General features: G+C 40.1%; 1 protein-coding gene across 10 annotated transcripts in view; it reads left to right on the forward strand.

The window, feature by feature from the left end:
• GRIA4 (glutamate ionotropic receptor AMPA type subunit 4) overlaps nucleotides 1-23,723 on the forward strand; it is a 384,695-nt gene that overhangs the window by 160,630 nt on the left and 200,342 nt on the right. For all 10 annotated transcript variants that reach the window (XM_025893767.2, XM_073903663.1, XM_073903664.1 and 7 more), the window contains one exon: nucleotides 923-1,162. In XM_025893767.2, the coding sequence (XP_025749552.1) occupies nucleotides 923-1,162 (240 nt within the window). The remainder of the gene's footprint in view (nucleotides 1-922; nucleotides 1,163-23,723) is intronic.

The following is a 23,723-nucleotide window of genomic DNA, read 5'->3' on the forward strand; positions in this document are numbered from 1 at the left end:
GCGGGGCAGGCGGGGCGGAAGCGTGCGCAGGCCGGCTCCCGAAGCCCGAGCGCGGGGCCCCTGTGTCCCCGCATCCCGCTGGCTGGGGGGTGCCCCGCCGGGCCCAGGTGCAGGGGGACCGCAAAGGGTGCAGCTCGCCAGCCCCTGTGACTCAGGGTTGCTCCAGCAGCTTCCCCGCTGTTCAGTGCAGCTCGAGGCCTGGGTCGTTTGTATTCTAGCTGCTCTTTCAAACTGCGGGTTTTTTTCCTGTGCCCGAGGGCATCTGGGGCTAGAGCCAGGGCTCGCGGAGGCGGCAGGCCGGCCGCGGCGCGCGGGGCCCTGCTCCCGTCAGCACCATGCGCTCGCAAGGCGGAGGCCAGGGTAAACAGTGGCGCTCGCCAGCCCCCGGAGCTGGAGAGGCTCCAGCAGCTCCCCCGCCGCTTGGCAGGGCTCTGGGGCCGAGGCCTTTCTGTGCCGGCGGCTCCTCCACACCCGGCTCTCCTCCGCGCGCCGCAGGGCGGCCGGGTCTGCGGCGGGCTTCCCGGGGTCAGCGCCCCCTCTCTCCCCGCCCTCCCCGCCGCCCCTCCGGCCTCTGCGCGGGAGCTGCTCCCCGGGCCTCGGTCCCCCTTCGGGAGGAGCGGCTCCTCGGCTCGGCGTCGGGCTCGGTGCCGGAGGGGAGAGCGGGCTCTTCCGGCGGCGCCATCTTGCACCGGAAGTTCAACTTGGCGCCTCAGGAGAGGAGGCCTGTGGCCCCTGGTTATCCCGGGGCCCGGCTCTGGGAGCTGATCACAGACGTAATGATACGCTTCACTTACACGCTTTCCTTACGTTACCCTCCTCGAGCTTCCAGGGATTCAGACTCTTTTTAGCTTCATAGACTTGATGTGGAAGTCCGCAGTTTTAGAGCGTGCTAAGAGTTTGTGTGTGTTTTTTCTTTTTTCAGTCTGCTCGCAGTATTCCAGAGGAGTCTTTGCCATTTTCGGCCTCTATGATAAGAGGTCAGTACACACCTTGACCTCATTCTGCAGCGCCTTACACATCTCCCTCATCACGCCCAGTTTCCCCACCGAGGGGGAGAGCCAGTTCGTGCTGCAGCTGAGGCCTTCCTTACGGGGCGCCCTGCTGAGCCTGCTGGATCACTACGAATGGAACGGTTTCGTCTTCCTGTACGACACGGACAGGGGTAAGTCGCTCTTTCATAGCTCCCGCAGTGAAACTGTGATTTTTAACCTGAAATGGCCTTGTGTCACTTTCGTGATTTACGGAAATATTTTGAGCCCTAATGTGGCTAGAATCAGCAAACGGTCGATGCGCATTATTAGTAATTTTATCTTGACTCTGGGTGAAAATTTATAACTAAACAAGCTTCAGATGCACAAGGTTATTCATGAACGAACCATGCTCTGTTACTCAGCCGAAATCAAATAATTCTATGAAAATGCCCGTGATGACATTTCAGGTACAATCAGGAAATAAATCTTTTACCTCAAGTGCAGATGCTTTAATGTCTCAGAAGGGCTTTACAAAGTAGAGGTTGATTTTTTATATCTGCATCTATATATCTCTAATTTTATTTAGAAAAAGAAAAAGTAGCAGGTTGAACCATAGCATTGAGTTTCAAACGTAGAAGTTTTTTTTTTTAATTAAATTCAGTCAGCCAACATATACTACATCATTAGTTTCAGATGTCATGTTTGAAATGTAAAACTCTGAGTACTTGAAACGTATCAATGCAGTACAGATTTGGTGGGACAGCTTTTGCTTGCTGGCAACCTTTCACTTTATCTGTAAGGCTGTGAAGATTAATAAGTGATACTGTACAACTCATGCATTGGGCAGACAAGGTGAAGAACGTTAGATTATTAACAATCCATTCATTTGTGTACATGTTTGAGATACTCTGACTTTTCAGTGTGAGACATAATTAAGAAGTTCCCATATTCTTTTTCTTTAGTTCTTTTTTTAAAGTTTAGTGACTAGAATCGCAGCAACATATTATAGTCCAAAACAAACAGCAAGAAACTCCCTGTGGGGTTTTGTCTTTAATCTTTTTTTCCTTAAGGACTTTGACTACTGACCAGAAGTTGGGATAAAAGTTGAAACTGGCAACATTTTAAGAATATCCTTGAATAGAATTCTATCTGTAAAATGGGTAAGATAAGAAACAAGACAATAAACAAGCAAGATAAATCTTTTGAAGATATGATTATCTTCAGAAGTCCAAAGCATAATTTCCTATACTCAGAGATGGTATATGTCATGTAAGATGTCACACTAGTGGTGGTCCTAGTACATTGCTTATATTAGCATTCTTGGTAAATGTCCCTTTCTGTAACACATTCAGAAAATTTAATATCAGTGTATTTTTTGCATGGTTGCAGCATGCAATAATTCTCATTTGGAAATATGGGAACCTACCCATATCTCATGATAACATTTTCCCATAGCTAATAATCCAAAGCATTCTGGAGAATATATTTTAGATTAGAGAAATTATCATTCTGCGCATTTCTAACTTTTGGAAAAATCCTTAAGCAAGAGGACACTGAAAATTAAATCATAATACAACTGAAAACAACAATGAGATAGCGCTACATATCTATTAGAATGGCCAAAATCCAGATCACTGACAGCACCCAATGCTGATGAGAATGTGGGGCAACAGGAACTCTCGTTCACTGTTGGCAGGAATGTAAAATGGTGCAGCCGCTCTGGAAGACAATTTGGCGGTTTCTTACAAAATTACACTCTCACCATGTGATCCAGCAATCACACTCCTTGGCATTTTACTCATGGGAGTTGAAAACTTATGTCCACACAAAAAACCTGCACACAGATGTTTAGAGCAGCTTTATTCATAATTGCCTAAACTGGAAAGCAACCAAAATGCCTTTCAGTAGGTGAATGGATAAACTGTGGTTCATCCAAACAGTGGAATATTGTTCAGAGCTAAAAGGAAATGAGCTACCAGGACATAAAAAAACATGGAGGGACCTTAAATACATCTTCCTATTGAGTGAAAGAAGCAAATCTGAAAAGGCTACATGCTGTATGATTCCAACTATATGACACTCTGGAAAAGGCAAAACTATGGAGATAGTAAAAAGATTAGTATTTGCCAGAGGCTAAGGGGAAGGAGGGATGAATAGATGAAGCACAGAGGATTTTCAGGCAGTCAAACTATTCACTATGATACTATAATGGTAGACACGTCATTATACATTTGCTCAAATACATGGAATGTCCAAAACCAAGGGTGAAGCCTAGTGTAAAGCATGGACTATAGGTGATAATAATGTGCCAATGTAGGTTTATCAGTTGTAAAATACGAATGTCAAATGCAAAAAAAAACTACACTTCAATAAAGTTAATGTGTTAAAAAATTGAATCATAATGTCAAGAAATATATACTGGGATCTGGATGAGATGGTTCTTAATGACACAGCCCAATTCACCACTTTGGGCAGAAGATGCTTATTTTATGACACCTTGATCTCACAGAAACATGGGTGGGTTGCCTCTGTGCCTGAGTAAATCAGTCTCTGGCAAGGAGAAGGTTTTTAGGCATTCATGCCTTAGCCTCCCCACCAAAGAGGGATTAAAAGTGGTGCTTTGCTTTGGTACTAGTTGGTACTTTCCAGGATCCTTACTCTTGCGTAGCACATCAGATGCTCCAACCCTGAGCTACCTCACATCACCTCTTTCCAGGGATCTGTCTAGTATAAACATACATATTTCATTATTTAAAGTATCTTTTTCCTGGCTAAATTTCTGCCTCCAAAGGCTTAAACCCTTCATGGTACACGCACTGTTTCTTCTAAAATGGCATGTTGTCATCTTTAACTTACTTATTGGCTTGCTGCACAAAGTCTGCTTTTTCCATATTGTCTCTCTGGAATTTAACTGTCCTGTTTTGTTATGTTGTGTTTTAAAAGTTTTTTAAGATCTTATTTATTGGGGAGGGGCAGAGGGAGAAGGAGAGCGAAAATCTCAAGCAGACTCCCTGCTGAGCTCAGACCCTGCTGCGGGCCTTGATCTCATGACCCTGGGATCATGACCTGAGCCGAAATGAAGAGTCAGACATTTAACCAGCTGAGCCAGCCAAGTGCCTCATAACTGTACAGTGTTTAACCAGTTAATGCAAGTCACTCTCTCAAATTTCCTAGTTCTCTCCAGTAGTTGCTGCAGGATGAACAGCTAGTCCTTTGTGTGGCCTTATATTATAGTAACCCAAGCCATCTTCAAAAGAGACAACTTTATACCAAGTGGTAATTGCATAAATGAAAAAAATAACATATCAGGAAGATGGCTATTTATTTTTTTTTTTTACTGAAGTGTATTTGATGTACAATGTTATATTAGTTTCAAGTGTACAACGTAGTGATTCAACGGTTCTGTGCATTACTCAGTACCCGCCATGATAAGCGTTGTCACCATCTGTCACCATATAGTGTTATTACAATGTTGACTTTATTCCCTAAGCTATACTTTTCATCACTGTGACTGACTTATTTTAGATATGGAAGTGTGTGGCCTTTCCTGAATGTTGAGACGGTTTACCCTGCCATGGCATGACACTGCTTCCCAGTGTTCTTGGTCTTAATTAAATACTCACAAAAGACAGTAATAATTTTTTCTCTCTTTGAAACTGTTGGGCTTATTTGATAAGTTTAGGATCACAAGACCCATTTATTTCCTCTTAGATACTGGGTTTAAGATTATGTATCACTGTCACCAACCGAGGCATGAACCTCAGTTGTGAACATGTTTACTTTCTGTCATAAATAGAGTTGGCTGAGAGTCATCCGTATTTTCACATCACGCCTAGAAAGCGCATAAATCAGCATTAAAGATAAGAATTTTTAATGTATAAAACCAACTGTACAGAAATAAGATGATTTAGTACATTTTGGTACTTTTCTCTGAACTTCTGTTATCATAAACTGTTTATTTAAACATTTTACATGTTATAAGTAACTACCTTAATATAACCCTGAATTTCTCCACAAACCTGAGTGGAACATGGCTTTCTGATGCATCAGAAATCCTTATCTTGGAATATGTTATTTCATTGATCCACTCAGTTACTTCTGAAATTTTAACCCCTGTAGTGATGTAATGATCTCATAAAATGCAAGAACTTCACTCTGTTGTAACTTAAAGTAGTGTTTTCATGTTGAATCATGGTCAGTAAAAGGAATGATGCTTTCTTTCCTCTGTAAGCCTGTATTCAAGTTCTGTTCTGCTCTTGAGGAACTGCATAAACCTACCCATATTTTTGTCCACATCTGTTAGGGAGACAGAAATACGGACAGAGAAGGAGGAAAGTTAAACTGCATAGTCCTTAAGGCCCATTAATCCGTCTATAAGGTTTCTTTATATATTTCCTATTCTAAATAGTCTATTCCTAACCTGGAAACGGGCAGAAAGAGAAAGATAGTAGGCGGCATTAGCGATTTCTTTACGAGGTGACTCCCTACTTCTTTTCGTTTGACTGCCTCTCCAAGAAGAAAACAGAAGTGTTCATTTATTTATTCATTTAATTTATCCATTTGTCATTCAATAAAAGTTTATTGTTCAATTTGTCTGTATCGGGCACTTTGATAGGTATTAAGAATGCGATGATGAGCAGGACAGTACTGAAAGTAAGTTAACTCCCTTGCCATGGCTTCATTCGGAAACAGTACACAAGATTCCACCTGACAGCCAGGAGCTTGCCTTTGATACGTAGCTTGTTGTTTTTACAATTTTAATTTGGAACAAAACTTTAGTAAGATTTTTGGGTTGATAAATTTAAGGCTATTGAGTGCTTGAAATGTGACTTACGCACCTGAGGATCTGAATTTTAAATTTAAATTTTAATTGGTTAATTTAAGTAGCCACATTTGCCTAATGGCTACCGTATGGGACAACACAGTGTATCTAAACAACAAGCTCATTTGGAATAACAGATTGCACTTTGAGTGAAATGTCTAAATCTTTTCTCAGCTCATGTAGGAAAAGAACTTAGAGAACACCCTGTACAGATTCTTTTTATAGTAATTTTCACATTGCATTGTGTATACACTTACATATCTTTTCTTCCCCCAGAAATAGGTCTTTCACCAGTAATTATTATATCTTACTACATTTATGCCTTTTGTATGTAGCGTGGTAACCTCTGATAAACGTACTACAAACATGAAATGGACTAATGAATTAATCAAGTGAAGTCCTTGAAAATTGGTATCAAATAATTTTAGTGCTCTGATAACTAATCATGTAATTTATATTTTATTAATAATACCATATTTTGTTTTGTTTTGTTTTCCATGATACCATATTTTAGTGTCTCAGAGAATTCATAGACTCTCTTGGTCAAAATGAATAATTCTCCTAAAGGGATGGTCCTTGAATTAAATGCAGTTTTCTTACCATGAAAAAATGTGGAGAAGCCTGAAAAATAGCGTTCTTAATTTAAGTATAATTAAGCTAAATATTTATAGCACTTTAAAATAATCTATTTTTTTGGTAATATAAAACCTTGAAGATCTTTTCAGACCTACTTAAAGGGAAGTCATTTTCCTTGAGTGAAAAAGACGTTAATTTAAGTAATATAAGCAGTGGTTATTTTCCCATTTGAAATAGATCTTTTCAAAGGAAAATATTTTTTACTTGTGTCTATTGCCCAGGATTGTACAATTTATGATGTATTTTTGGCCATTCCCAACACCACTGGTCACAAGGTGAATTTATGATCAAGGGAGAGTTGAAGAGATATAAACCTAACATTTCTACAAATGTCATGGTCACTGTTGGTGTTTCCGAAGAGCTCGTGTGAAGGCCAGCAGTTCAGTCTCACAGCTGGAGTAAGCAGTGACTGGTGCTGACCGTGTTTTACTTCCTCCTGCTTCTCTTTAATGCTTAACGGTCAGCGTTTTATCACATCAGTGCTTTCCAGCCTAGCAATGTTATTTCACAGGTTGCTGAATATCTTGTATTCAATATCCAAATTAATATTATAACACTATGTAAATTGTCCCTAGGAGAGATACGTTTGGCAAGGCGTAGAGTAGAAAACTTTACTTTGGTTTGTTTTGGCTTATTTCCTTTGGCCTGTTTTTTTTTTAGCTTGTTTTTTTCTTCTTACAAAAATACATTCTACACATAGCATGACATGTTTTGAAAAACCTAGGCAACAGCACTGTGGGCTGGCATAATGTACGTGCGATGCTCCCCTGTACTGAAGCCAGAGCAAAGGGGGAAGGCGAATGGAAAGACAGCTTTTTGTGGGGAGGGCAGGGATCCTGCTGTTTCATTTCTACTTTTTCGGTTTTGCTACATACATGACTTTTCTTTATAAATGGCCTTAAATCCTTTTGCAAAAACCCAAGCTCTAAGTAACAGAAATAGGAACAAATGAAGAGGCAGTGATACCTGTCTTACTTCCCGGTAAATAAGCCTGTATGAAATGCTCCAGAGAACTCTCCTGTCTTCCCATTGGGTTCTCAACTCCACATCTGTATTTCTTCTCACATCGTGGTTCCTTCACTCGTTGCCTCCTTCCCTTCCTGCGCTCAGAACCTAGTGTGGGTAGGCAGCACCATCCCAGGGACCTGGGAGCCTCAACCCTCTGCCAGTCATTACCAGTTATGGACTTCCGGTAAACTCACAGCCAGAAAAAACATAGGGCGATGACAGAGCAGATACCTCCAAGGAATGTGGCATAATCAGTTCACACCAAGATAACATTACTGGTTCTTCTGCCTCTTTGAAATTCCTTTCAGAGAGGTGTGAGTTGGGGAAGATTTTCAGGGTTGACTGGACACCTGTCAGCTGGGCTCAGCGCCACTCAGAAGAATGATCCGTGTGAAGTGGTGCTTACAAGCACCCATCTCCAGTCTCCAGTTCCTATACGTGCTAATGTTACACCAGCACACGTCTGCCATTAATTGTGCCCCTTAAAATGTTTGTGGTCCATTTTTCTTATTAAAAACAAAATTAGAAACACGATAGCAAAACATAATTGATGTATGAATTCAGGAGATGTAAGAATCTTTCAGATTCTAACCTGGTATTATCCAAGAAGGGATAAAAAAATTTTGTCTTTAATTCTTGGTAAATTAAGCCCCGTTTTCCATTTATTTCCTAACTCTGGGGGGGAAACCTTTAAGTCTAAAACCCACACGAGGATGAAGAGGAATTCCCTTTCTTATAAACATCCCATGACAAACCTCAGGCAATTATCTGTGTTTATAGTGAACTCATTAGGATTTAGAGTATTTTTATAGCTCATCCCAATACTTTTGGTTATTGATTTTCATTACATTTATAGTCAGACTGACAATGCCAAATATTTACTTGTTGCCAGTTGCCAAGTGTGAGGATAACTGGTTTTACCCAGGAGGAGAACAACACTTAATTGTATCTTTCAAGCATGTATCACTGCTTTCCTGCTGGAACCGGGCCAGTGGGAGAGCAAAGAAAAAAAAAAAAAAACCTGTATAAAAATAACATTGGGAAAAAAAAAATAACAGTGGAGCTTCCTGTGGAGATTCTGACTTGTAATTGAGGAAGAAAAAGTAATCAGAAGCAGGCAAAGCATCCCCTGTTCCCTTCACAGCATCTTTTAGTATCAACTTCAATGTTTATTTTCTGCCCTTATTAACCCAGATTCCACAGGCTGTTTCCACTCTGGGTTGGGAAGGGGAGCAGTGGACTAAAGGGCAAGTGGATGTGATGAAGAAGCACTAGTGGGTGTTCTCATAAAGAGGGTTATGTGTCCAATCCCTTTTCCCTGGTGAGAGGAGACAGAGGGAGGCCCATGTCTGTTACCTCCCACTTTCCCTGGTTACAGAATGGAGGGGTTGAGGGCAAATGTTAGAAGTCATATCCCAAAGGTGGGCTACAAAATCCAACAAGGAGAATGAATCAGAGCCACACTGCCAGACAAGGGGATTATCAAAGAACAAAGAAGTAAAGCTACAAGTTGGGTATTCAGAGAAGGGATCAGAGCAAGGAGCAGGAAAGTAAGCAGTGTGTGAATAGGTTGGAGAAAGTCTAGAGGTGGACAGGAGCCTACAGCCACTTTTGTGGGGCCAGCAGCCTTCCAAGCATTCCTTTGAAAGGTTAAAGAGGCCTGAGTGGAAGGCAGGGAAAATAGACGTGCAGCCTTCCATGAGTATTTGTGTCGGGTGGGTTCAGTTGTCAGCTGGGGGGCACTAGACGCATTGTTGACTGTCTGGATGTTCTTCCTTTCCCATTTGCTTCCCATTGTTGGGGTTCCGTCTGAACAGAAGAGCAGAGCAGAGCTGGGTAAGACCTTTGGAGGCCCTACTCACTGGAAAGGGGATTGTGCCCGCCCACTGAAATTCAAAATTCAAACAAATTACAAACAATTATATAGGAGTCCATCACAGTTCTGTTTTTCCCCCGTGGCGACCATATTAAAGCTTTTATTAAAATATTAAGTTTGTTTAGAAAATTTTGTCATGATAGAGGCTGGAGTGTAGACTCAATCTGTCAGTTGAGTTATTGAGTCATGCCTGAGGACTATGCAGAAAGGATATGTTCCTTGAGGATCCTTAGATTGATGAAATGTAGATACAATATTTGAGCAATTTTCTTACCCCCCAAAAAACAAATGGCAAGGATTTCTCACTGGCTCCATCTTTTCAGTGACCCACACCTTTCTAAAGCAGTAAGTCTGCACATGACTTGTAATTTTTTGACAACTTCTTTATTTAAAAAAAGTTGCTTATCTGAAGATCTGGCGGAAGATCTTTCTTTTTGAGCTCTGACTGAACACATTGCCTCAAGATAACATATATTGTCCCTACAGACTGTTCCTTCTCTTATAAAAATGGAACACGTGTATATAGTGACAATGCACAATCACAGTTGAATCCTTGTCATGCACAACTTCTGCCAGAGGTCAGGTTCGCTCAGGTGGCGCATTTTATAGTTTCTCACCACATTATAACACGCGGTCATCAGGGCTACGGAAAGCAGAAAGTTACTGTTCGACACGATGGAAAACAGTCCTTAGTTAGAGCTGTGGTAGCTATACGAGTCTCTGCCTGTCCAGATAGAAGTAGTTCCAGCATTATTTCGGTCCTGTAACCCAGATGCTGTCCGTGGAGCATAATGGAGCACAATGTACAGTGGCCTGGATTCAGATCCCAGCTGTACCGCTGACCACCTGTTTGACCTTGCATAGGTTTCCTAAAATCGTTGGATGTCTGCCCTCTACCAGGTCACCATGCGTTGTTTATAAAGTGCACACACAGCTCCTGGCACGTGACAAACTGTGTATGTTACCGCTGCTGTATTACTCATTATTACTGCTGTCAGCAGCACTGTTGGTGTCCTAATACCATACCAATTAATGCTTAAACTCCCATAAATACTTACTGTAATATTATGAATCACAAATCAAAGATAGTTGGTTAATATTTTATATTATGAAACATACCTTTTTAATACAGGAACATGTCTGTGTATAAATGCTAAATTGATGGAGACACAAACAAGCATAAATTTGTGGTTTCTTGTTCTTCATTTCTTTCATAGACTTCCCTTACTCTAACTTATTCTTAAAATGCTGGCGTTACCCCTAAATTCTGTCCTCAGCCATGTTGCCTCTGCAAACTTGAATCTGAAGCTGCCTCTGGCTCATTCCTGATTAGAATGATCTCACGACTGGCATTACCGTTCATCTAACGTCCAGATTCCTTAAACGATCCTCCCCAACCCGTCTCTTGATTACTTCTCCCCTCTCATAAGGTAGTCCACTTCTGCTGAAACACCCAGCCCCAGTGGGAATGGCCTTTTCAAGATTCTGAGTGCACTGGATGCTTTTGGCTTGCCTCACGCTCTGCACAGGCCATTCCCTCAGCCTCAAGCATTTCGTGCACACCTCTGTTTCCTGGTGTGACATCTGTCCTCGAGTGACAAACCCCCTTCCATGTGCTCCCACTGCATTTTGTGTTACTTGTATCAAACACAGGATTCTGCTTTTTTAATTCTGTGCCTTTGTCACCAGACTCTTTAAGGTCTGAAATAGCAGGGACTTGTCTTGCTTATTGGGATTCCCTGAACAGGAACTGGACCTGCCATTTAGTCACACTCTGTAAAAATGAATGAATCTTAGGGTCTCATCTTCACTCTATTTAATATAGAGCTCAGTCCTCACCCCTGAACCAGACTCATTTTCATAGTAACCATTGGAAGTCCCACTGTATCTAAAATCTCAACATTCTAAGAGTCAGACTGTCACCTGCCCCCTGAGACTTGCTCCTGTTCATACATTTCTGTCTTAGGTTTACTCTGCCTTGCCTGCTAGAAAAGGAACAACCTTCCTTACTCCTTTTTCTCCCCTTGCAGTCCTAGCCACAGCCACTCATCAACTTTGCCAAATGTGTGCCTCAGAGAAATATGCCAGAAACATCCCCTCCTCCATGTAAGTGTGTGGAAGACAGATTTGAGGAGCCTCTGCTCCTTCTTCATTCTCCTGCATCAGCCAGCTTTCTTCCTTGGCTCCACTGGAAGCCTTTGGAATCCGTCTTCCCTGTCCTTGCCAGGGTGAATGATATGCAACATAGACTTCACATATGTTACTTCCGTGCCTTAGAATCTTCAAAAGGATCCAGAAATTGTACATTTTACTTACCAAATACTTATCAGGAAGACTTCTCTATATATTTGGAAAGAGTAACTTCAGAAGGTACTTAAGTGATGTCATATTTCTAAGGAAAATGCCATGGAAACTGATTTCCATCTTGGATTGTGTATCAATAAGAAGAGTTTAGACTTCGAATAATAACAAAAACAAAATAACAGTAAATATACGTACATATGTATCAGTATGAATGTATGTGTGTATCAAGTATACATAATATGGAACTGTTATTATAACTGCTATGGAAACTTCACTATGTTCCTGCATTCAGACTTCTATGACTGTTGCTGCACCAGGCTTAACATCTGGCTTCACTTTGAGGTCCATGGTGGCTCCTGAAGCTCCAGTCATACCCACATTCCCGTCAACCGGAAGGGAAATAAAACCACACCACCTCCCTTTAACAAACATGTCATTTTACACATGTAATTACATGTGATCAGACATGCAGTTTTGTGACAAGGTTTTATGGGCTTTCTGGAATATGCTGCAGAATATTACTTTTTTTTCTGTTTTCTGGTTGAATCTATAGAATGGTAAAATTAGCTCTTCCTCAAAAGTTTGATAGAACATGACTTAAAACATTTGGGCATGAAGTCTGAAGAACTTTTTTAAACCATGCTTCAATTTCTTTCCTGATTCAGAAGGCTATTCAGATTTTTCATGTATCCTTGCATTACATTTGTTCAGATATACAACACGCATTGGTACGAAGAACTTAATGGGTTCTGGCAGGAATTGTATTCTCTGTGATACCGGCTTTTTGGAACTTCTTAGAACTTTCTTCATGTTCCAGTACATGTTCAATTTTAATATTTCATGTAGTCTTTGCAAAAGTATTTACTTTTTCTTTTCTGGGGGATGGGGGCACTGCAGCACTCTAAATAATCATTATATGTTGTCATTTGAATCTTCTATGTCTTCACTGTATTTTTGATTGCTTGACCTAATTGAGAGATGTACGTGGAAATCTCCCACTTTGGTCATAGATTTATCAATTTCTTATTGTATTTCTATAGATTTGTGCTTTATATGTGAATACATTTTCATATAATATTCTTTAGACATTTTAGTGTTTTCCTCATAAAAAAAAATTTTTATACTGTATAATGAACCTTGCTCTCCTTAGTGATGCTTTCTGTCTTGAGTTCTAGTTTTTCAACATTAATAGAGCTTCCCAAGCTTTCTCTTGGCTCATATTTGTCAGGTGTATCTTTTGCCATCTTTTTATTTTCAACTTTCCTGCATCCTTGCATTTTAGGCGTATCTTTTTGGCAGCATAACTGTCATTATGCAGGGGGTAATTTTCTTGTGTGTTGCATATTTAATTCTCCCCAAGCCCAAAATGTAAGTAGAATTATTATCCTGTTTTATTCCCGAGACAGCTAAGACTTAGAGAATTGAATTAATTTACCCAAAGTCACCTAACAGCCAGTAACAGAGCTAGGACTCAGCTACTTCTATTAGTGAACAAACTCTTGCCTTTAGCCGCAGTGTTAGAGTGCACGCCAGGAAAAGCTTACATTACATTCGTTGTGAGGGAGGGTAATCTCTACTAAGGGTCAGCAGACTTTTTGTAAAGAGCCAGAGAGAAGACATTTTAGACTTTGCAGACCATATGGTTTCTGTCTCAACTCCTCAACTCTGATGTGGTAGTGAAAATAGCCATCAATAATACAGAAGTGAAGGAGCCTGCCTGTGTCCTAATGAAACTTTATTTATGGACACTGAAATTTGAATTTCACATCATTTTCATGTGTCACAAAATCCTATTTTTATTTCCTTCTCTCCTTCCAAACATTTAAAAATGTAAAAACCATTCATACCTTACAAGCTATACAAAGGCAGATGGTAGGCTAGATTTGGCCTGTGGGCTGTAGTTTGCAATATGTACACAGATTTATACATTTTTTTTTTTAAGTGCAATTTTAACATTGTATTGTTGTTTAATAGGGTTAACCTGGGTTAAGTTAAAAGTGCATTAATGTGTTAGAAGCAGTTCTCCATTTATGTGGGTAAAGGGAGTGTTACTACACATGTGTGAGCCTGCACCACTTCCCAAGATGGCCCTTACTCATGTTCCTTTGGGAAATATTATAATTTAAAGTTTGTAGGACACAAAGAAGACCTGCTTTGATAAATTTTTGTTTAAAATCAAAGTAATAATTTTTCTGACAATTATTTTCTACCTAATTTTGTCTCTCATTGGTTAATGGCTAGAATAACCTTGTCATCTATCACAACACTGGCCACATCTCCATCCCGTACTGCACTAGTTTGTTTTGGAAATATGTGTGTGCCACAGGTATTTTTGTTTGTTTTGAGCAGTTTTTACATCCTAGCTCTACCTGTATGCTACCTGCTAACAGACTGTAGAATAGCAAACAAAATGGCATAAAGAGAAGTATTTGGGAGCACAGTGGACCAATTGTTGAAACACATTTAAGGATCATGTTCCATCATGTGGTATACAGGCATGGTGCTGTGCTACATGGAACAGGGGTAGAAATACAAACTAAAGGGAGGGCATGGGTAATGAAAGTAATAGAAGATTCTAATACTCTTTGGGGGAGAAGAAAAAGAGTGTGAAGAAATAGGATTTTTTAAAAGAAATGAGAGGGAGAGAAGAGAGCACTCCAAGTACCACCAGCAGCACAAACCAAGGCTTGGAGGTGGAGAGTGCGTGAAGTTTGCAGATGCTGTGAGGTCTGTTTGGACTCAAACCTTTGGCACAAGGGGAGATGGAAATAGAGACTGGAAGTGTGGTTGTGATGATCATGTTTCAGTGAGTTCACTAGGGTTACGCGTTGGCCTCGTACCACTGTGTATTTACTTAAAACTACCTTCCAAAACTCCCAAGACAGTTTGGAACATAACTAGAAGGATCAATCCATGGCAGACCGGATAAGATCTACTGAATGAATGGAATAACACCAGAAGATGTTAGTATCTAAACACAGTAGTTATCATCCTGTAAGAGATTACACTCTTACTATTTTCCAGAGTTTAAGGGTTTTATTCTGTTTTGATAGGTGCCTGATTAAGATCATAACAAACAAGGTTCTTCCTATGTTTACAGGAGAACAGCATAAACACCCATCTATATCACAGCCTGTAGCTTTAATTTGGAAAGTGGAGAAAATAATTTTGTGAGGGATACTGCTCTGTGGGCCTTTTACATTTTTGCTTGCCTCTTCTTTGCCCAGAAGGATTCCATGTCATAAGTATTTTAGGTGAGTACACATTACTCTCTCTTTCTCACTTCACTGGGTATCTGTTAGCTCTTTTCTTGTGAATTTTAGAAAAAGATACACATTTCTATCAATTCTAACTTAGGGAAGATTTGAACTATGACTCATTTAAAAATTTTGTCTACTTGTAATTTTTTTTTTTTTTTAAGTAGGCTCCATGCCCTGAGTGGAGCCCAACACAGGGCTTGAACTCATGACCCTGAGATCAAGACCTGAGCTGAGATCAAGAGTCAGACACTTAACCGATTGAACCACCCAGGTACCCTCACTTGTAACATATCTTAAAACGCCCCCAAACACAACCTTACGAGGCCAGTTCAGAAATAGATGATCAGAGTATGAAATTAAAACTAACGTTTTATCCCTGATATATTCTAAAGAGATTATTTTTCTGTAGTCTCATATTAAACTTGATGATTTACATTAATTGCTGTGTACACTTTTTACCTGAAACGTGTCAGTTGAAGCATTTCAGATACTTCATTTTGTGGATATTATATTACCTATGTTACATTATCTGTTTTCACTCAATTATTTAGGAAATAAATGGTATATAGAATCAGTGTCCACGTGCCCATTAGGTCTAAAAAAAATTGGTTTAGATAGGAACTATAGATTGTATATTAAGGACTTAGCATATTTTAAACAGTCAGAATGGCTGTTCAACTACAATGATAAGTTTGAGAGTGAGTTGTGTTCTTCCATATGAAGTGTATGTTGCCTGCATGGTACTATAATTGGGGAAAGGCAGGTTGTTTTTAAAAGAACAGAGGAAAAAAGATTTAAAGGGAATTCTTAGTTTCTTAAGAAGCAGTCTTCTTTGTAGCATCTGGACTGCAAATTATTGTTTCTTGTCTAAAAAACAGAACAAGGTAGATTTATTCTTATTAGATCTAAGAGACTATTTTTTAAAGATTTATTTATTTATATTTAGAGACAGAGCTTGAATGGGAGGGGCAAGTGGGAGAGAGAGAATCCCAAGCAGACTCCCTGCTGAGCACAGAGCCTGATGCGGGCCTCGATCTCACAACCCTGAGATCATGATCTGAGCCAAAACCAAGAATCAGATGTTCAACCAACACTGCTGCCCAGGCACCTCTAGATCCAAGAGACTAGTAAAGACACGCAGCTGTCAGAATGAGGCCAATACTACCTATTGGGCCAGATGTTACTATAGCCAAAGAGTTCAGCCCCAAGAAGTGTGTGACCAATGGTGTCTTCAGCCCTGTCGCTGTACAGAGTCTAAGATATGCCCTTAGAGGGAGAAGACCATTAGAGCAGTACAGCCCTCAAAAGTGGATTCAGAGAGCATCCCACGTTGGAAAAGGCCATGACGCAGCTGAATTCAGTACAGATTAACATTAACATGGGGTGCAAAGTAGAACACATCATGGAATGGTCAAAACTTTTCTGATCCAACATCGAACAGTACTCCTATTCAGCACTGTGATTTTGTTCACAGATCTTTAAATTTAGAAGTGTAATTAAAAAAAAAGCAATAGTAGAATTGTATCAACAACAATAGCAAGTGTTAAGGTGCTGATAATTAATGTACAGGAGACAAATCAGAATGCGTTTATAAAGAAGCGCTGGGACCAGCATATTGCTAAAGAAATTACTGATGAGAACATGAGCTGCTTAGTGGAAATCATTGTGGAATGAATGGAGCTGAGGAGCATAGTCAGGACCCAGTCTGAAGTTATTGCCCTTGGGCACGCATGATCCCTAGAATTTACCAGTTATCACAGATATCAGAGGTCCTAACCTTTAGTCAGCGAACTACAGCTGGTGGACCAAACTTGGCAGACAGCCTTTTACTGCAAGTATACACAGCCACACTCCCTCATTATGCGTCCTCTGTGGCTGCTTTCACCCTGTCATGGCAGAGTTGGATAGTTGCCACAGAGACCGGATGGCCTGCAAAGTCTAAAATATTTACCACCTGACCCTTTGCAGATGCTTGCCAACCCCTGACTTAGAACCTTCGTTGAAAATTGATTACTTCGATAGAATTATCTTACATAAACTAGATATTTAAATTTGTTCTGTGTATGCTTTTATTGCTAAGTACCAAATTTGCAGAATACAAAAATATCTCTGAAAAATTATTCAGAAAAGTAACTCAGTAAATATTTGTCAAGTTGATTTCAGGATCTATGCAAGAACGTGAATATGAGTACCATGGAAATAGTATTTATAAATTCATAATATCATGGACATAGATGCTTTCTCCTGGTATATTACATTCCTGAACTAACAAAGTCTTAGTTTTCATATATTTCACAATAATGATGAAATATTCCTTTCAGTTACTGGATAAATAGAACCAAAGCCTTTGTCTTTAAAGAATGGTATTTCTGTCTCTTGAGGATACCCTAGAATCATAGGTCTGATCAAAACCCCTGACATAAAGTATCAAATGAGGGATTATGCTAAATGCCAATTGTTCATTTGCCTTTATGCATAAAATATATCTATGGAAAAGCAAAACAATTTCCCAAGCATTTAGAAGTTTTAACTGTTTATATATATGCATATATTAACATTAACACAGGGTCTACTGTTTATATATATGTATATATAGGCATATATATATAAACAGTAAAATATATATATATGTAGTAATTGAAGTAAAACTACATAAAATGAATTTTCATTTACCTCACATCATAGTTTTTTGTTTGTTTTAATGCCACCTTATAATTTGTGTTAACTAGGTAATAGATAAAGACTTTGGAAATTAATCTTGGAACCATTGCAATGCAATAACAGCACTTTTAACTTGAATTTAGACTTATTTCCAAAATCCTAATTAGGTCTGTGTATATGGCTTAATTGTGTTTGATAACTTGCATACTTACTCAAATAAAGTAGATCAAAGGCAGAGTCACTGTCATCTCTAAGCTGGATTGTTATCATAGCCTCTTTTTTAATATTAAATGTATAATATGTAAATATTAAACAATACAGTACTGCACAAGCAATGGACCAAATAAAAAATAAAATGACAAATCAAGTAAGTCTCAAAGTAAAAGAAAACAATATTCCACAACCTATGGGATGCAGCAAAAGCAGATGTTAGAGTGAAATTTATGCTCTGAAGCTCATGTTAAGAAAAAAAGTGCAAATGAACAACTTAACATTTCACCACAAGGAGCTAGAAAAAGAAGAAACTTAGCTGAAATTTAGTGAAGGAAAAAAATAATAAAGAAAAGTCAGATAAATAGAGACCAAAATAAACAATAACATAACATTGAAAGTAATGACCGGTTTTTCTAAAAAAAAACAAACAAAATTGGCAGTGCTCTAACTGCATTAACTAAGAATAAACAGAGAGAAGCCAAAAAAGCAAAATGAGAAATGGAAAAGAGTACAACAGATAACCACAGAAATACAGAGTGTGATAACAGATTACTATAAACAATTATATACTAACAAATCAGATAACTTAGAAAAAAAAAGATAGTTCATAAAACTGCACAAGTTACCATGCTTGAATTGTGAATCCAAGAAATAGGAAATCTTAGACAAATAACAAGAATGAAAGATGAATTAGGAATCAGATATCTCCTAGCACAGAAAATCCCAAGACCACATGGTTTCATTGGTGAATTCTACCAAACATGTAAAAAAATAATGACAATCTTTATCAAAATCTTACAAATAATGGAATAGAGGGAACACATTCAGAATCATTCCATGAGGCCAGTATTATCCTGATACCAAAGGAGGACAAAAACAATACGAGAACAAAAAAGTCTAGTTTGTCCATTTCCTTCCCCAGATTAGGGAAGTTTTCTGCCATTATTTCCTCACATAAACCTTCTGCCCCCTTTTCTCTTCTTCTGGGACTCCTCTCATGCCAATGTTATGATGTTTGATGGAGTCATTGAGTTCTCCAAGTGTATTCTCATGTTCCATAATTCTTTTTTTTTAATATTTTATTTATTTATTAGAGCACGATCCAGGGCGGGGGGAGGGGGGCAGGGGCAGAGGAAGAGGGAGAAGCAGACCCCTCACCAAGCAGGGAGCCCATTGCGGCACTCGATCCCAGGACCCTGAGATCATGACCCGAGCTTAAGATCATGCTTAATCCACTGAGCCACCCAGGCTCCCCACCATAATTCTTCTTTCTCTTTTGTCATTATGCTCCATTACTTTGTCTTCTGGATCACTAATTCATTCCTCTGCTTCTTCTAGCCTGCTATTCTTTGCATCAAGCCTGTTTCCATGATCAGTTGGTGCATTCTTCATCTCTGACTAATTCTGTTTTATTCTTTTATCTCTGCGATAAGGGCCTCCCTGAAGTCTCCCATTCATTTCTCAAGCCCACTGAGTATCCTTATGATCATTGCTTTAAATTCTCCATCAGACATGTTACTTATATCAGTTTGGCTTAGATCTTTGCCTGTGGCTTTGTCCTTTTCTTTCATTTGGGAGAAATTCCTCTGTCTTGGCATCTTGTCTGTGTCTCTTCCTTCTCTCTGTGTTAGAAAAGCCTGTTATGTGACCCGTTCTGAGAGTATGAAGAAGAGGTCTGCAGTGCCCAGGGCCCGGTGCTTCAGGGAGTGTCTCAGATGTGTGCTGCATGCACTCTGCTGCTGTGGTTTGGCCGCTCTGTCCTTCGGCCCAGTGGTCTGCAGAGGCTCTCTTTGCCCGCTGTGGACAGTGTTTGGTCCTTGGCCTGAATGTGGTGAGTTTTTAATGAGGTGTGCACTGGTCTGCTTGTGAAATGAGATCTGACACCAACTCCACCAGAACTGAGGCCTTGCAGAAGTCCCTGGTTGGGAGATGTGGTGTGGGCAGGGGTTTCCGTTTGTCTTCTGGGGAGGGGCCTGCTGATCTGGGACTGAGCAAGCCTGTGGGAGGAGGGCCTTCCCAGCAGAGCACAGGGGTATGGGACCTGGTGTAAGCAGGTTAGGTGGCCGGTGTGGGCGCTGCGCTGTTTACTGCAGGTGGCTCCGTGTTTATGCTGAGGGGCGGGGAGGGAAGTGGGGCCAACGGGCACCTTTGTTCCCAGAGAGGTATCTCTATGAATGCTACCTCTCAGGGATGCACTCCAAGAAGAGCAAATAATCTCCCCGCTAGTGCCCCAGGCATTTCTCAGATTGCTGTTTCTACACTGTCTCCCCTCAGGTTGTTTGCCTGCTTCCTCTCCAGCAAGAGGGCAGTGCCCTCCATGTTCTATTCCAGCCAAACCCAGACCTTTAAAACTCCAGGCTTTGAGCCCCAATGGTTGCAAGAACTCACAAAATTCAGCCCCTCTCATTTTCCAAGCCAATGGCTTGGGGGAAACATTCTCCTTGTGCATTCCTCTGTGTGCTCCTCTCTCTCCCCCTTCTTGGCAACCAGGGCTCCCTCCCCTCCACAGCACCCACAGTCCCATTCTGCTCTTAACCATGTCTCCTCACTTCCTACCTTCTTTGATGTGGCCTCTTCTCTCCATTTAGTTGTGGAGTTTATTCTGTCAGTCTTCTAGCCGATTTCTGGGGTATTTAGGTTGATTTGATAGTTACCTCGTTGTGTTCATGGGACAAGAGGAGCCTAGGGTTCAGCTACTCTGCCGCCATCTTGTTATATTGTCTACCATAGCCTCTTAACTGATTTCTGTGTTCCCATCCTTTCCCTAGTCTGTGTTTTTCAAATGCAATAACCAGAGTGAACCTTTTAAAACCAGCAGATCACATCCCTCTGCCCACAGCTATCTAATATCTTCCAAATCACAGAGTTTCACCTCAAAGTTCTCATGATGTCATGCCAGGCACATCCCTCAGGGCCTTTGTACATGCCCTTCTTTCTACCGGGAATACTCTTTTTGCAAATGTAAGAAGACCTCACCCCTCTTATCCTTTAGGTCTTCACTGAATGTCACCTTCTCAGTGAGACCCTCTCTGACCACTTCCATCCTCCATGCTAATGTTCCCATTCTCCTTTTCTGCTTTAATTTTCCCTACAGCAAATACCACCGCCCTACATTCTGTACATTTTACTTAACATAGGCTCCATTACAACAGGGCATTTTGTTTATCTATTCACTGCTGTACTGCCAGGGTCTTCACATAGAAGATGTAGCATACATATGCATCAAATGAAATTTGATAAATGAATTTAAAATTTGGCAAGAATAATAAAACAATAAAAGACTGAAGCTTACATAATAATCTAATAGCTGTCATGGGAGAGGGTAGTCTGGAGTTCCTTAGGCCCAGGAATGATTGACCAGGAATACTTGGCACCTCGGATATGTATGGGATTCATGGAGTATCTGACATTCCCGTCACTTATTAAGTTGTTTATACTTGAACTAGGGCTTTTTAAAAATAATTCTACCACTTAACAAGTGTTGACTGTATAAATAAGAAGTGTTGTGGTATGCTCTTAAAATTGTAGAAGAAGGGGGGAAAAACTCTAACATATTTTGTTCTAATTTTACCAGGGTTAAGTGTAAGTCTAAGGTATTTTTAATGACCTTTGTGCATTTTTCAGATAAGAAGCATATGCCACAAAAAATGCAAATGGAAAAAGAAAACTATGAACAAGGAGAAAAGCTCATAGATTATAGATATTATGAAAAAGTTGCTTTCAGGTTGTACCTGAGGTTCTTCAAGAATTTATAATCTAATAATAGCAAGGATTTCTATAGTGCTTACCATGAACAGGCATGGTTCTAAAAGCTTTGTATATATAAACTCACTTTATCTTCACAGCATTTCTGAGGTATGTGATACTATTTCCATTTTATAGCTGAGAAAATTGAGGTCTTACACAGGTTTGATAGCTTGTCCAAGATTATACAGCAACTGGTAGATCCAAGCTTCAAACCCAGGCAGTTTAATTTCAAAATCTGTGCTTGTCACTACTACATTATGCTGCCAATGAGGACCTCCACCTTTAATTTGAATCAGAGGTAGCCAAAGTATCTTGAGTACACAAGTGCTGGACACTTGCTGTATATCACTCTGTAGTACTGGGCAATCCCAACAGTTCCTGAAAGGCTCAAAAAAAGAACCAGTCCCAGATCCAAATATCTCAGCTTTAGAAATTTATTTCAGCATGGACATCTGAGTCCTGCAGCTGCTGTGTTTGGTCTTTTGTGTGATCACAGGTGTTGGCTGTACTGCTAGAGCACATAATGGAGGATGACAAGGCAAGCATAGTGGGGACTGCCAGCCCCAGGAGGTAATGCCAAGTTTAATACTGAAAGTCAAACATATGCACGTGCCAATTTTCTTATAAATGCATTTTTATTGGAGAAAAACAAAGTTGTCTTCTAAAGAACATCATCTGTGGATGGATAAAGGATATATTGGCATAACAAACAGTAGCATTAGGAGGCTTAAAAGATAAAATTTGATTTAAAAACTGGAGTTGAGAGTGATGAAATCAGACAGTCATGTCAAGGAATGACCACTTGAATACCAAGTAAACAATAATCAAAATCCACGTAGTTCAGTTTTAGGGTCTCAGAGTGCTTAGGTTTCCATGTAAAATTTTTTTCATAAAAAAAGCAGAGAAATAAACTACACCCAGAACCTTAAAAAAAAAAATAAGAATATACCTGGCACTTTCTGTGAATAGATGCTTCAGTGACCATAATATGTGATGTTTTGGTGAAAGGGGCCTAGAGCCTTCCTTATGTGAGTTGAGTCATTCAAGTGAATTAAACAAGTGCTTGTGGATGATCAGCTACATGAACCATGCAAGATGAATATGTGCGCAAACTATAGATTTTGATAGCAAAGAGAAAACAGAATACAGATCACTGTAATGGAAAGTGCACTCGGTAAGTAACATAAGAGAATCACCAAGACGATGTTGGCATTCAAGGGAAGAAGACCCTATATTTGATTTGGGACCAAGATGGGCCCTAAGTAGAAGGTAGGATTTGAACTGGTGTCTAAAAAGTTAATATAGGCTTTCAACCAGAAGAGAAGGAAGGCATTCCAGGGAGAGGAAATTGAGTGATAAAGGGGAAGGCATGGATAGCTAAGTTTCAACATGATTAGCGAGTATAATTTTTCTGGAGTATAAGCTCAGTAACCTGAGAAGCTTAGAGTCTAGTAAGGGAGCTATGAGCCCGGGGACAGGAGCTAGTTCTTGTTCTGACTCATGTAGGAGGTGTTTGGTTAATGTTAGGTGAAAGGATATGACAGGCAGGTGAATTGTTAGGTGGAACAAAATGTATAATGGTATGTGTGCAGACAACCCTTATATAGTGTGAACCATGCTCTAAGGGAAGCACATCAAAGACGGCAGAGGCAGGTCATTTGGTCCAGAGAGTCCAGAGAGGTTTCAGGATGGTTGACACTGGAGCTGAGTAGATGTTAAAGACTAGGAGGTTTCCAGATGAAGTGGGGAAGAAGCATGTTTCTTTTAAGGAACAGTGTGTACAAGAGTATGATCTGTCACGCAAATGGTAAGTAACTCGGTGTGGCTCCAGAAGAGGGTCAGCGGGAGATGACTGGCAGAGAGAAGGGTGCTTGGGATAGATGAGAACAGATAGTGCCTCCTGTAGACACCCTACCAGAGATCCTGGATCCTGTGTCCTAGGTATAGGGGAGCCAGCACTTATTTTAAAGGAGAGTAGTAGCATGTGAAAAGTCTATGCTTCAGAAAGTAACACTAAAGCAAAATGGAGAATGACCTGGGGGTGGTGAGAAGCCGCAGGCAAGAAAAACCAACCAGGAAAATTACAGTGTGACATGAAAACAAGTGAAGATACTAAAACCTATATCCATAAATGCTAAAAAGATGTCAAGTACATGAATCACCAGAGCAGGCTGACTTTAGTCAAAGTTTATCGTGTGAGATTTGGAGCCAGATTTTATTCTAAA

This window comes from Callorhinus ursinus, unplaced genomic scaffold, assembly GCF_003265705.2.
Source record: "Callorhinus ursinus isolate GAN/ISIS: 27379988/994484 unplaced genomic scaffold, GSC_fseal_2.0 scaffold19, whole genome shotgun sequence".
Lineage (NCBI taxonomy): Eukaryota > Metazoa > Chordata > Mammalia > Carnivora > Otariidae > Callorhinus > Callorhinus ursinus.